The 15,588-nt window shown below is 33.6% G+C and overlaps 1 protein-coding gene across 4 annotated transcripts in view; it reads left to right on the forward strand.

The window, feature by feature from the left end:
- Window positions 1-15,588, forward strand: part of NLGN1 (neuroligin 1) — a gene marked incomplete at both ends in the record, with an annotated part of 680,233 nt that overhangs the window by 202,225 nt on the left and 462,420 nt on the right. For all 4 annotated transcript variants that reach the window (XM_081302242.1, XM_081302241.1, XM_081302243.1 and 1 more), the window contains one exon: window positions 1,001-1,153. In XM_081302242.1, the coding sequence (XP_081158368.1) occupies window positions 1,001-1,153 (153 nt within the window). The remainder of the gene's footprint in view (window positions 1-1,000; window positions 1,154-15,588) is intronic.

Consider the following 15,588-nt stretch of genomic DNA (forward strand, 5'->3'; position numbering starts at 1 on the left):
AATTCTCTTACATTTCCCTTATATGTTATTCCTATAACCTTATTGAGAATTACATAATTGTGAGAAATGCATTTTAGAAAAGTAAACATTCTTGGACAAAATTCAAAGTTATAGAAATCACTTTAAGCTCACCATAAATTTTGTCACTTTACACTCAAACTAAGCTTTCTCCTATTTCAAGGTTATATGATTAAAATTGAGCACCAAAGTAGGGATAAGAAGAGTACGTTAGCTACAGAAAGAGGCAAAAATTATCATTTTGTTGTTCTGTTCTCCCAAAGGTTCAGGTTAGGTGGAATTAGTGAATGGTCAGAACTTCCTAAAAAAAAAAAAAAATCATTTAAATGGCATTCCCCCTAAATACAACAGTGACAGAAGCTCAGATGCATATGACTTCACTGCCAAAACATTTGTTTAATACTATGCAAAGAGTAAAATGAAACTTCTTGCAATGAATAGTATAATACTATAATAATGTCCACAAATGGAAGCATAAATGACTTAATGTAATCATACTGCATTTGATACAAAGGTCTACAGTAAATAAAAAATGAAAAAAAAAACATTGTTTATTCCCAATAATAATGATACCATCATCCTTAGCTTATGGTTCATAAATTCTATATGAGATCAGTTTTAAAAAGTAGTCCAAGAGCCATTATCAATTGGTTATTTCTTTTGGTTTTACTGTCACTTCTGGAATCAATTAAAATGCATTAAAATTCATACCACTTTCAATTTGTTCAAGTTTCTAATTTAGTTTCTAATTTGTAAACTAAATTTCAGATAGAAGACAATTGTTCTCTTGCTCCATGGTTCTTAACATGAGCTGCTTAAGAAACACTTTAAGAAAAACAGCAATTTAAAGACCTATATTAAAATCATGCCCTCTGCCCCTAAAATGAAAATGTACTCTCTGCTTTGTTATTTGTGGGTTTTTTTTTTTTTTTTTTTTTTTTTTTTTGAGGGTAAGAACAATTGCCAACCATTTGTTTTTCAGATATCCGGGACAGTGGAGGTCCCAAGCCAGTGATGGTGTATATCCATGGTGGCTCATACATGGAAGGTACGGGAAATTTATATGATGGGAGTGTGCTGGCGAGCTATGGCAATGTGATCGTCATCACTGTCAACTATCGGCTTGGGGTACTTGGTAAGAAATTTCTTTTTTGTTTTCACATTTAATACATGAAGTATGTGATGGTTTTTGATTTATTATTGACTTATTTTGTTTTGCTTGGATTTGTTTCAATCCTTCTGTGTTTGTTGATCTTTATGAACCAATATTTTTCATAGTTCTAATGAGTTCTATAAATGTTCACAAGCTATGTGACAAAGAATAGCTATGGAAGATTTTTAAATGTGAACCTAAAAGGTAATGAAATCACTCACATTGTTGGAGAATGTACTGCCTGGTTTGGCTTTATAGGACTGTGAAAGGTAACAATGGCAAGGCCTTAGGAAAAAAAGTTGGTCCCTGGGTGAATTTTTCCTTCTTCTACTTTTCTTTTTTACAATGCTATAAAATTGCTGGAGGTTTGCGGTGACCTTAGAATCAATTTTATATTCTCTCCTTGATTATGTGTTTGGGCTGGCTTTGAGAAATGATTGTTTGCTATTGTTGTGCAGGCATTTTTTTTGGTCCTATAATAATTAGAAATATGTTCTCAATGTTTTTTGATTGGGTTTTTTAGAAAAACATACATTGATTTCATAAAATGACATAGTTCAGTTTAATAATGCATACTGTTCCCCAAGGAACTATAAAATAAATACAACATACAGATCCTCAGTTTTGAAGAAAAGTATAGAGAAATGTTATTTATAAAATGTCTTTCTAGGTAGTCTAAGGTAGGCATGTTATTTTATGTAATAAACTTAAAAAAAAACTAATGTGCTAACCTTCCAATTTAATGTTACTTGCTCCAATTTTATTATAGTTTTCAGAGTAAAATTTCTATGTCATTTAGTAAACATCTCTATGATATTTTCATTAACAGAATTTGCTTAAAAAGCATAATTTGACCTCAAAAGTTTTTATTTTTTTAATATTAATTGTTCTCAAAAGTTATAGATATATAGATTCAAGAGGTATAATCTATCAATTTTTTGGACAAATAAAAATATATCACACTTTCTTTATTCTAAAATATTTAAAAAATATTTTGGAATACCTTCTCTTTTATGATCATTTGATGTTGTATATTCCAACCATATTGAGAAAAAAAGTTTTTTCCTCTTTGGTAGAAGCTATTAGTATTCTAACTTCTGTGAAATCATAATTTCACATTTATGCTAATCACAAAATATAAAATACATTAATTTTCTGTAAATCAAGTTCATATGTCTTGGGTAAAGGTGAGGTATTAATCTTTTTCTAGTTTGCTATTTAGAAATTTAAAGAGTGGTGAGTGATATCATAGATACATTGTGTCAAAGTAGGCTTGAAATATTTCTGTAGCTTTGCTCAAGTATTCATGGTTCGAGTGTCTAGTTCTGCATCAATTCAGTAGTTTTATAGTTTCAATAGGCAGGGATGAGTGTCTTCTCATCGATGAAAACCCTGCATATTACAAGATACAGAAGAGTTTCTAGTTTTCTTAAATATCTAAGTCTTGTTTGTTTCCTATAGAACACTTTATGTAAGGGTCTTCACTTATCTTCAATACTTTAACTTAATTTATGATATTGTTTATGATTGAGTTATTTTCATTGGTTATTATGCTCATATATTTCTGAATGGTGCAGGTTGAAAATCCTGAGCAGTGACCAGTTTGCAGAGGAAGAATTTAAAATTAAATATCAATAGTGGTAACAGTGTTTTCAAGGATTTGGATGTTCAGCCAGTCATATATGTATTTATTTTAAGTTCTTTGGCCACACATTATGTTGCCCTTTTCTTTCATTGGCTGTACCAACATAAAATGCAATTTGCAAAAATGAACTTTGTTGTTTTGTTGATAGAAGCTTTACTTCTTTATCCACTTACCCACCCTCCCTCCTTCCCTCCCTCCCTTCCTTCCTTCCTTCCTTCCTTCCTTCCTTCCTTCCTTCCTTCCTTCCTTGCCACCCTCCCTCCTTCCTTCTTTCCTTCCTTCCCCCCTTTCTTTCTTTCCTTTCTTCCCTCCCTATACCTTGCTATTTCTCTGAATCCCCCATTCCCCTCTTTTTCTTTCTTTTCTTCTTTTTCTGTGTTCAAAAGTGGTGAGGACTGGACATTGATCCAATTTGAGCCCTTCCTTCATGCCCGTTATCTATCTTTATGTGCCACACTAAATGGTTGGATTGCAGAACAGATGAAGAACTTGAAGAGTTCTTTGTATAATGGTAAACATTGTAAGTGTTGACGAGGGGTGATTTTCTCAGTGTTAAATACTTGTTCTGGCTCTACTGAATTCTTGGTATTACCCATATTGATTTCTTTTTTTCTCCTAAACACACGTAATAATACTCAGCCAAAATTGTCCTTTATTGACCCCTCAACATGACAAAGTACAAAACCTTGTCAGTGAAACACTTTGAGGCATAACTTAAGACATTAATTCTAGATGACTTCTGGTTACTTTCTTCCAAAAATATGTGTTGGGTCTTGTGAAAGCACACGTAAGTGGATTAATTCATGAAAAATAAATTATCAGAACATTTGTTTCAGCACCCTTTGCATGAGTGGCGCTCTAAAACAGATCAACAGCTCATTTCCCAGGACCACAGCAATGAGCACTGTAGAGTTATGAGGTTGTTTTTATGACTGTTTTCTCTAACACTAACAAGGTAAGCCAAGGTTTATACGGCGTGGGTTCCAAAAGTATTGCTGTCTAGTTTGCACTTGGGTAAATTACACAGAAAATGAGATTTGAACCCACATTAGAGAAAATCCTGAACTGTGTTTTGATTTGGTTGTTTTGTTGTGAAGAAAACAAATTTGGGGGATCCAACCTACAAACAAACTAATTGTAAGACTATTGCTCGAAGGCAACTGGCAACATGTCAGTATGTCTGGAACAGATACTGTAATTAGTCTTGCTTTGAATTTGCCATCCTAGGGGGGAAAGTCTTGCACATTTTGCTTTCTTGTTTTTCTTTACTTTTTTGGTGATAAGTAGAAATATAATAATGTTTCAGAAATAAAATTCATACCACTATCTGGTGGTCAAGTATCCAGTTTAAAGCATTTTATGTTTAAAAAGAAATTTTTGTTCATTACAAAGTAGGAAGAACAAGAAAGAAAAAAAAAAACGCTTTGATGTGAAGATCTAGTATGAGAACAGAGTTGAGTCCTCCACCTTTGATGATTTTGTTTAGAACAGTGATGTACAGTGTTTGACTATTATTGTGTTATGTATGTTTTCTCCTCCCCAAAAGGTGATAAGAATTGATCATAAATTGACAAAAAAGGAAAGGCAAGGGAGGACTCTGCTCCATCCTCACTTCTCCACTTTATCCTAAGTCTTGTTTGAGTTCTGGCTGGCCGTGTTTCATACACTGAGTATTGATTATTTTTTCTGCTACTTTCTATATACATTTTTTTGTCTTTAGCCAGTTTTGTATAAACTCTTTCCATATTTGCTTTCTTTACCATCTGGTAATTAATCTATCATTACATAGTCCTTTAAAATGTATTTAGAATAATTGTTAGTATATACTTTTTAATATTCTAATGTATGATTAATAAAGATTATCATTTTGGTAACTTAGGGAGAAATGCTTTGATTATGTGTTCTTAAAGAGAAAAGAATCAATATCTAATAATTTGATTATAACTCGATTATAACTATAATTTATGATTTATGATTATAAATGAGGACAGTGTTGGATCCTCCTCCAGGGTCCTTTGGATCAGATCAAAATTGAAAGAGAGTATTAAATGAATCATTTACTGTTTGGATGAGATACTATGCACTAAACTTTTTTGAAAATAGAAACTACTTAAATGATAATGTATTTTTAAGTCTCAAAAAAATGAAAAAAAATGCATTAAGTAATTTAGTATTAAAAACTATTTTGAGTACCTCTCTATATTTAGAATAAATTTATAAGTTATTTTAGAGTAATTTAGAAAAATTTTAACATCACTCTAAGGATCTAACTTGGGCAAACATAAGATTCTTTATCTGTTGGAAATGTAATGAGTCACTTTTGTCCTGATATGGATATTTTGGAGGCAAGTATACAATTTGTAATTCTAGCCCATGTTATTTATTATAGAAAATATGCCTTTAAATATTTCAAAGCTACTGATATATATGTGGAAGTCTTGCAAATTCTTTAAAAAAGATCTAATCAAATATTTTAATGAATAAAACAGTATCCACATCACCCACCCATTAAAAAAAAAATTGAAGCCGTATCCCATCTACTTGTATTTGACAAATTTCATTTAGTTTACTTTATAATGTCATATAAGGCTAAATCATTTAAAATAATAGTCTGTTATCTTTACTGCCTATCAGTTTTAATAAACTTCTAAATTTATTTTTATTCTCTTAGACTTAGTTAGTGACATTTGTTGATTCTTATAACTAGGTTGTAGTAATGCTACAAGTTTTATCAGACAAATGACAGAAATAACTATAACTTTGGTGTGATCTGTCACCAAATAACACTTGTTTCAGCAATTATATTTTGCATGAGAGATAAAAAGCAAGGACAACACTATCCTTATTTTTAAACAGCTTTTGATTTAATTGAGAGAGAAATAAACCATCAGTAGAATGTAGTAATTGTATTCTGATATATGTTTCTAATATGTTTATTAATTCCTTTATATTATAAAGTCACTTTGCATATAAGAAAAGGAATCAGAACAACAAAAAAAATGGAAAGAAAAATAGAATATACCAAATAGCTTAATGGGGATGCCATGACTGAAATTTCATATTTTAATCCTAACAGCCTAGGAGCAAGGTTTGTAAAATCTGTATATTGCTCATGATTTAAAAAGCAAAGCATATTATTTCCTCAAGCAGTATAAAATTTTAATAATTTTTATTCTTGTTTGCATTATTTTTGTTTCTGTCTTATTATAAAATAAAAAAAATCAAAACCTATAGAAAAATAACAAAAACACTCAAATGTGACCTTATATTTAAGAGTAGTACACAATCAAATATTGGATTTTATATGATGATTATATCCTACAGTGTGTCCCAGTGTGATCTTGGGGCATAAAAGGAGAAGGTTTTAGCTTGTCCTTGGAGTTAATATGGGTTACTGGAATTGGTAGCAGTTGAACAAGACCACAAAGAGTGGTTTATCCCTGAGACCAGAGGGAAGACTGAAGGACATCCTCTCTTTAATTTATTCATATTCCTTCTATCTTGAGAAAGTGGAAGTAATTTGTGACACATGCATACACAAATAATTTAGTTTCAAAAACCATATTTGAATAGTTATATATAAAAAATAGAAAAAGACCCAGAGACTTAGGCCATGAACATGTAAGGTTGGAGTTTTCAAGGACCACAGTAAAAGGGAGACTAAATTGAATATCATAATTGTCAATATCATATGAAGAAACATACATAAGAATCAAAAAACAAATGTTTACCCTCACTATACAGACAAATGTATCTCATGAGTTTTATTGTTTTTACTTGGAACCAGGAACAATAAAGGGATTGTCTAGTAGTCTTCATGTTATTAGAAGATGCAAAAATGCCTTCAGTGTCTGATTATTCATAGCAACACTCCGTAAAATCACAAACATAATAATAATAAATGCTTACAATTTTCATACTGTCATTTCAGCAAATAGCTAACCAATGCAATAGAGTTAAGATATTTGGTGATTTCACTTTTATTAAGATAAGGCCAAAGCCAATTTAGAAAAATGGACATTAATTTGGTTCATGGATTTCTTTCTAACAGTTGTCTCAACTGGGTTTTTTTTTTTTTTTTGTCAATGATTAGATGGTAATCAACTTTAGATTGAGTGTTAAAATGAGCTCCCTGAGGGTAGATACTGGTTTTTTTTGTGTGTGTGTGGGAATAAAAGAAAAAAGAACTTTAGATAGGTAATGATGCTGTGCAAACTAAACCATCAGTTCATTATTTTTCTTCCATCTACTCCTTCCAAAATGATATTAGGAGGCTTGGAACACAGCCAACTATTTAGTTATTCTGAAAATTTAGAAATAACCTGAAAGTAAGTACATTAGTTAATGTTGATATTAGTTAAAAGAAGAAAAAAATGTGTTTTACCTACATTTGTTCATTATAAATTGAGTAATCATATGCCTAGACATTTTATTAATTATTGTGATTATTATGAAAAACAAGATAGACATGGTCCCTGCTATCTTACTAGCAATTAGAGAAGGCACATAGATAACGGTTTAGTGAAAAGTCAACTCCCAGCTCCCTTTGAGATTACTGATATGAATTCTAGAGAAAAGACAAGTTCAATGAAAAAGGAGCTAGTCTATTCCAGAATTTCAAAAAAGGTTTCCTGGGGAGGTGACATTCAGGTTTCCATTTCTTAGACTCCACTGAGAAAATCCTTGTTGAGAATCCTCAGGACTTCGAGATTGCCAATTCCATAGCCGCTTCTCTGTTCTAATCTCTCTCAGTCTTTCTCTGTAGAAGTGATTTTCTACATCTACGCCTGAAAAAACTGCATCTTCAGGACTGACCATTCCTCAGAACACCAGTCTTTCCTGTGATTCTGCCTCCCACCCCCAGGTGGATGGCTAATGAATATCTCAATCTTAATGTGGCTGGAAAGTGCTGAATTCCTCAGGCTCCCTTATTTCATTGCCTTCCATATCTGTGTTATAATAACAGGTTATAATAATAATTGCAACAACAGCAATAATAATAATAGCCACATTCATGTGGGACTTATTATATTCCAAAACTTGTTTTAAGCAGTTTTCATGAACAACAATATTAAATTCTCACAGAAGCCATATGAGGTAAGGTTGCAACTTTCCAGATTTTATAAATGCAAAATAAAAAAATATAAGCAGAGAAGCTAAGTATCTTAGTCAGTCATTCAAATCAAGTAATATTAAGTGAACCTTCTCTTCAGCACAGCGCTATGTGGGTGGCATTGCCTTGCCATCTATATGGACCATCCAGAAAAACTTGATATTTTCTGATTCAGCTCTCTTCTTCATGTTCAACACACGGTCCATCAGATGTTCTTATTGAATTATTCTAACACAATCCTGGAGCTGTCCTTCTTTCTATTTCCCCCTTTACCAAACTCGGCCACATCTCCCTGAACTTCCTACATTGTCTCCCTCTTTCATTTTTGCTGTCTACCTGTAATTCATTCTCCACATTGCAAAATCAGATTATCTTTTAAAAGCATGAACTACACCAGCTCACTTCTTTGCTTAACATCCTCCATTGGCTTCCCATTATTCACTTAAAATAAAATTAAACTTCCTTCCTGCCTTGTCTGGCAAAACCCAGCACGAACAAGTCCTGGCTGGGATCTCTCACTTCATCTCACATGTTTTTCTCTGTTCCAGCACAATCTTTAACTCTTCGTATGTCCCAAACTCATTCCATTTTAGGTATTTTATATGTGCTGTTCTTTCCACCCTGGATCTTTGTAGGGCCAGTTCCTTATTTTTCTGATTGTGGTTTGGATATCATCTACTCAGAGGCAATTTATGTTCAATCGAAAAAGAGCCAAAATGTCACACAAGTTATCTTCCTTTTAAAATTCTATGCTATATCTATCATCCCTGATTGTTCTTGTTTATATTAGTATTGTTTGTTTTATTATTGTCTTAACTCTCTAAAGACTCCTTCAGTCCCTGGCACATGGTATTTGCTCAGAAAATATTTGTGGAATGAATTTAAACTGGATCTGGAGAATCAACAGATGTTGATCCAATGTGATCATAGAGAGGAGGAGGAGGCAAAAAAGGGAGTACTGAAGAAAGCCAGAGGAAAGAGGAGTCCTGGCTTGTTAAGGACCTGTGCAAACCCAGTTGGAATACTGTGAGAAAAGCATGGGCACTCTTATGTAAGATTGAAGACATAAATAGTAACCTGTGTGGCACCTTGCTAAAGATTTAGTATCTCTAAGAACAATGGGAAATAATTATAGGACATTGAGAAGATTAATGCAAGATTCTTTTTTTTTTTAATTTCAGGTAAGCCTAGACCTTAATCAAAGTAGACATTCTGTTAAAGACACAAAAAGCCTAGACCTTAAATTGAGATGGTTTTTCATCAGTATCTGAGGCAGAATTTAGCTCATAGAATCTTGGCTGGCTCAGGTGAGTGTGGGAATCTGTCATTGACATAGACCAACAGAGATCTTGACAAGAGAATGGAATTAATCAAAACAGCTGTATGGAAAGTTCATTTAAATTTCTGCCTCGAATGACTATAGATCAATAAGATTCATATGATTCCATAGGCTGGCTGGTATAAGAGATCATAATGCAAGAATCTCTACTATGATGTCTTCTTAACATTATAATGTTTCTTTGTTATTAAAATAGCTTCATTTAAGCTCTCTGAGTTGTCCTAACAAAAGATGCATTTTTATTAATTATCTTAAATAGTCTTTGTGCAAATTCTTAGAGAAAGTTGGGAGACTATGGTTTATGACTTTCTTGAGTTATTAATATCAGTTATTTTGAATAAAGTTATACAACATGAAATAAATTTTCCTCATTCCTAGTGAAGCATCCTTCTGGGGTCAGAACTGAAGACCTGTTTCAAGGTACACAAAGGATTGCAACCAAGAAAACCATATACAATATCACTCTACCTTCAATCCTGGGGTCAGTTGACTCCTCTGTTCTCTCTCTTTCATTTTTGAAGATGTTATCCTTTATCACATTCATTCATGTGTCAGTCATTAATTCTGCAAGCATTTGTTAAGTGCCTGCTATAAGGTTCAAGTAGTTGGTGTTCACAATGTTGAAAAAAATCAGACTCAATCCGTCTCTATAATTCACAGTGAGAAAAAACATTAAACATTAATATAAATTTTGTTAAGTTGTATTTCCTAAAGAATGGAATGCTAAGACAAAATCTCACCTCTACAAATATTGGTAGAGGTTAAGTATAGACTGAGAATTTAAGGAAAGGCCTCTTTTTGTGCTTCTCATGCTGATGGAGTTTGGGGGGACATTTTTACCTGTGCATTTGCAAAGTTAAATATTCAAATATGGATAAAATATTTCAAAACAATTTAAAAAGCAGCAAGATAATTAGAAACTGGATAAATTGTTAAACAAGCAGCTGAGGTTAAAAAATGCAAAATTCCAAATAGAGAGATCACCTGCAAAACACACACACACACACACACACACACAAAATGCTTTCTGTAAGTGAAATGAGCATATGTGGTTTTTTTAATATATATATTTTGTTGATAGACGTTTATTTTGTTTATTTTTTAATATGTGGTGCTGAGAATTGAACCCAATGCCTCACACATGCCAGACAAGTGCTATACCACTGAGCCACAACCCCAGCCTGCAAGTGTGGTCTTTGAAATGGGAAATACAGAGGAAGAGGGTTTGAGGAGATCATTAGCCCTTACCTAGATACTGAATCTATAGACCAAGAAAATAGGAGAGTCATTTTCCGTCTTTATAGACAGCATACAGATTCTCTTCCTTCTCATCTTTTGGTTCTAAGAAAAAGCCATGAAAAGTAAACAATTACACATATTTTTTTTTTTCCCTAAATGAAGATATGGGTCTTTTTCTCAAGCAAGGTCAATTTTCCCTTCTATTCCAAACAATGAGAAAATGACAGCATAGATCCTGCTCCCCCGCCCCTTTTCTTCTGTGTTTGAATAGCTTTTTCTGTCCTGTGATGCTTCCTCAACAAGAGAAACAGCAGGACTCCCCACCTTGCCCTGACCTAGTACCATGATCCTTGGGGTTCCACCCACTGTGGCTGATTTGCCTTAAAAATAGACTGCAACTTCATCTGCCAGCACAACTTGTTTATTCTTTCTCTTTCCCTTTCTGAAGAGTTTCTTTGAACTACTTACTGAGTAAACATTTAGCTATTGCTCCTTTGTTTTTGTCTTTTTAGGTTAAATTAGTACTGTTCAGTTTAAAAAAAAAAATACCTTTTATCAGTCTCCTTCTCTGTATTCCCATTGCTCCTACCTCCTCACTTTAGGAAACCAGATGGGCTTCTAGCTGAGCCCCGATCCTACAAATTTACTCACAAGCCATTCCATCTCACATCACAACCAGGAATCTACTTTAAAAATTCACAAGAGCATGTATTTTCTTTACCTTTTCCTCTGTTCCCCATTACTAAATGGTTCTTACTGAATCTGGGCTCCTTTTTAGATCTTTCCTGCCATTCCATGTGTTTTAAAAGCATTGTTCCTTTTCTTAGCAACCTTTCACTTCTTTGTTAGTCAGGTTTCTGTCTCTGTGACAAAATACCTGAGAAAATCAACTTAAAAGGAAGAAGATTTTGTGTGGCTGCTAATCTCAGAAGTTGTAGCCCATAATTGTTTGACCCCATTGTTTGGGTATAGGGCAAGGCAGAATGTTATGTCAGGGACTGCATAGTGAAACAATTGTTCATCTCATGGTGACTGGAAATCAAAGAGAGAGGAGCATAAGGGTCAGAATTCAATATCCCCTCCTAGGGCTTGCCCCCATTCATCTACTGGCCCCAACTCCTAAAGATTCTGCCACATCGTGTCACAGGCTGGCATACAACCCTGTAGGGGACACTTAAGACCCGAACCATAAGACCTATTGGTTTCTGTGAAGCCTCTTCCATTCATGCCAGGCTAGACTTCTTACCACCTACCAGGCTCATTCCAACTACTTACTTTCCACATATATCCATCTGAGTCATCATAGCCCCAATATCACCCTACCTTCATTCCTGGGGTCAGTTGACTCCTCTGTTCTCTTTCTTTCAGCCTAGTATTCACTTTGGCATGCATGAAGCCAATTCCAGATATTGGCATATTATATATAATATATATATTAACTGCTGAATATGGCCAATGTCTTCCCACCTAAACCAGAATATAAGTATCTTATATTTATCTTATATTTATATATAACTTATCTAGTTATCCAATTTCTTTAAGACTGGCAGGGTACTCTGTACACAGAAGTAATCAATCAACATGTAAATTAATGCATTGTGTCCTCTTCTCAGGGTAAGTATGTCTAGGGTTACAGAGAAAAGAAGTGGTGGAAAATGTTGGTAGGTAACTGAACTAGGCATCTGTATACAAAGTCCTCACTTCGGGTCTCACATAAATGAGATAAAACCTTGTTAATGGTACCCCCCATTTGTTCCATTAGAAGTAGTAAAAATCTTCCCAAGTCCTTTAGAGAAGTGTCTTTTGTAGTGGAACAATATATATAATAGACTCTGGTACCTAAAGGATTTTCAGACTCAAGGTTGCTCTTTTATAAAGACAAGAGGAAAAAGAAAATCCTTTTTGTAGTTTCTTTAACTTTTCCTTCTGATACCTCATCAGTCTTGAATTGAATTACAGGTGCTCAACTGCTGTCACAAATAGACTGAGTTTGGTACAAGAGATCTTTAACTCTTGATTGCCCTCTCTGCCACCTCTCTGTTCCATGTCTTTTAATGGAACCATATACAGTGAGGACTGTAAAATGAATTGCTATTTTTAGAAAAATTTCCTGAACCTGAAACAAGTAATATTTTCCAACTGACTTACATATTGGTAAAGTCACCTTCTCAAAAGCTTTCTAAAGAGCCAAGGCATGTCACTGAGATGAGACATATCCAAGAGAGTATTAATTTGTGTTAAAGTATTTGCTGGCTTCTTTCATTTGAGCTCTGGAAAGAAAATAAAAGGTGTATTTCCTAGAGAAGTCAGTTATCTTGGCAAATATGTGACACACTCAAATAGAAATTATTAAAAGAATTCTTTGTGGTAATAATACCATAATCAGGAGCAACATTTTTTTTCTGAGAAAAAGATATGTAGTGATTTTATATTATTTAATTATGCTAAAATACTGAAGTTTTTTTTTACTTTACATGAAAATAAGATTTAAGAAAGATTCATTATTAAATTTGAGTAAAAAAATAGATTGTTTCAATTGATAGTGTTTTCCCTTGAAATATACCACAATTGTATCTGCTTCATGTCACAAGAAATTTGTTTTTCAGATTGTGTTTTGGGCCCTTTTGTTCTAGACAATCTGTGTCATATTTACTAAATAGTCTACAGTCTGTGGCTCATGATGGTTTTCTTTTCTTTTTTCTTTTCTTTCTTTCTTGGTACTGGTGATTGAACTCAGGGGCACTTAACTAAGGAGCCACATCCCCAGCCCTATTTTTTTTTTATTGGTTGTTCACAACATTACAAAGCTCTTGACATATCATATTTCATATATTAGATTGAAGTGGGTTATGAACCCCCAATTTTACCCCAAATGCAGATTGCAGAATCACGTCGGTTACACATCCACAATTTTACATAATGCCCTATTAGTAATTGTTGTATTCTGCTACCTTTCCTATCCCCTACTATCCCCCCTCCCCTCCCCTCCCATCTTCTCTCTCTACCCCATCTACTGTAATTCATTTCTCTCCTTGTTTATTTTCCCATTCCCCTCACAACCTCTTATATGTAATTTTGTATAGCAATGAGGGTCTCCCTTCATTTCCATGCAATTTCCCATTTCTCTCCCTTTCCCTGCCATCTCATGTCTCTGTTTAATGTTAATCTTTTCTTCCTACTCTTCCTCCCTGCTCTGTTCATAGTTGCTCTCATTATATCAAAGAAGACATTTGGTATTTGTTTTTTAGGGATTGGCTAGCTTCACTAAGCATAATCTGCTCTAGTGCCATCCATTTCCCTGCAAATTCTATGATTTTGTAATTTTTATTGCTGCATAGTACTCCATTGTGTATAGATGCCACATTTTTTTTATCCATTCATCTATTGAAGGGCATCTGGGTTGGTTCCACAGTCTAGCTATTGTGAATTGTGCTGCTATGAACATCGATGTGGCAGTATCCCTGTAGCATGCTCTTTTAAGGTCTTCAGGGAATAGTCCGAGAAGGGCAATAGCAGGGTCAAATGGTGGTTCTATTCCCAGCTTTCCCAGGAATCTCCAAACTTTTTGTATTTTATTTAGAGACAGGGTCTCATTGAGTTGCTTAGTGCCTTGCTCCTGCTAAAGCTGGCATTGAACTACTGATCCTCCTGCCTCAGACTTCCAAGCTGCTAGGATTACAGGTGTGCACCATCATACCTAGCAATGATGGATTTATTTTCTGAAAGAACATGTTTAGAATGACCACATATCAGGCATCCATTGCTTTTATCTGATTCTAGGCTAACCTGCATTGTTAGAATAAAATCCACATATCTCTTAAATAATATTTCACCACAGTCTATATAATTCTATATTTATAGCAGTAATTAAATAAGTAATTCATTTACCTATTTTTGCCTATCCTTTTTCCAGAGAGTATTTGTGATAGTTTTGTGGGAGGACATACAATAAAATTATGGTCATGTAAGTAATGAATCAAGGCTAAGGAAGGTAGAAGAGAACGAGAATAAAAAGTCTCAACATTTCCAGAGCTGATGCATGCAGACTTGCAGCAGAAACTCTAACATCAGAAGGGATGTGAAATAGAGCAACTTTCCTGAGAAATCAAAGGTATTCTAAGCCATAAGCATTCAAAAGAAGTTTCTCATGTAAGACTTCATATTTTAAGGGACAATTAGAAAAACAGAATTCTATGATGTAAATGCTTTAAGATAGAAATAGTTCCAACTCTGTAGTTCAAGCTTATTCATGACCCAGATTCTAATATGCTCTGTTCACCAGAACCAATACCCCATGAGTTACCTTTTCTCTACTTATTCCCAGTGTCAGCCTCCAGATGGGGTTGCTAGATAAACCAATGGCCAAGAGACCTAAGATGGCGATTTATAAAAAGTATTACATAGAGGTCTTTTCTCCATATGTGTGTATTCCAAAGATGAATTTTCTAACTGATATTGTATTGTATGAGAAAACTACTGACTATTTCACTTTTCTGCCCCATTAGTGTGAGGAATGAGTCAGTGAATTTGATTAAAAAGAAAAGTAGTTCTGTGTAGTTAGCCTGATTTGTCAGCTATCCTTAAAAGAAAAGGATAATTTATTTGGATATTTTAAAAACACTAGTATCATATGATCAAGAAACCCAAAATTTTCCTATTATTCTCTTTAAAAGAGCTATTAAAATATTATTTAAAATATATCTTAAATATATCATCATTTTCCTATCTTTTGCTTGTGTTCCAGCCTTCATATAGTTGTAAAAAATCTATTTTTTAGAAAGAAAATTAAAATTAGATAACTGCAACTTATTGCCCAAATAATTAATTAATTGTGTGTAACTCAAATGTTGTACATAGATAACCACAGAAATTCCTAGTTGAGTTCAATGAATCTGAATTAAAAATATTTTTATATTAAAATTTGCACATGTACACCTTTTAAGTTGAAAATTGGTCTATTAGTCTAGTCTTGAATCTTTTAATAAGTAATGAATCTCTTCTTTTAAATATTCTTGTTGTAAATATTTCTATCCATCACCTGCTGCCTCTGGACCAGTATTAGCTAATAGAAATAAACTGCA

The sequence above is a fragment of the Spermophilus citellus genome, assembly GCF_964194105.1.
Source record: "Spermophilus citellus genome assembly, chromosome: 7".
In the NCBI taxonomy this organism is placed as follows: Eukaryota; Metazoa; Chordata; class Mammalia; order Rodentia; family Sciuridae; genus Spermophilus; species Spermophilus citellus.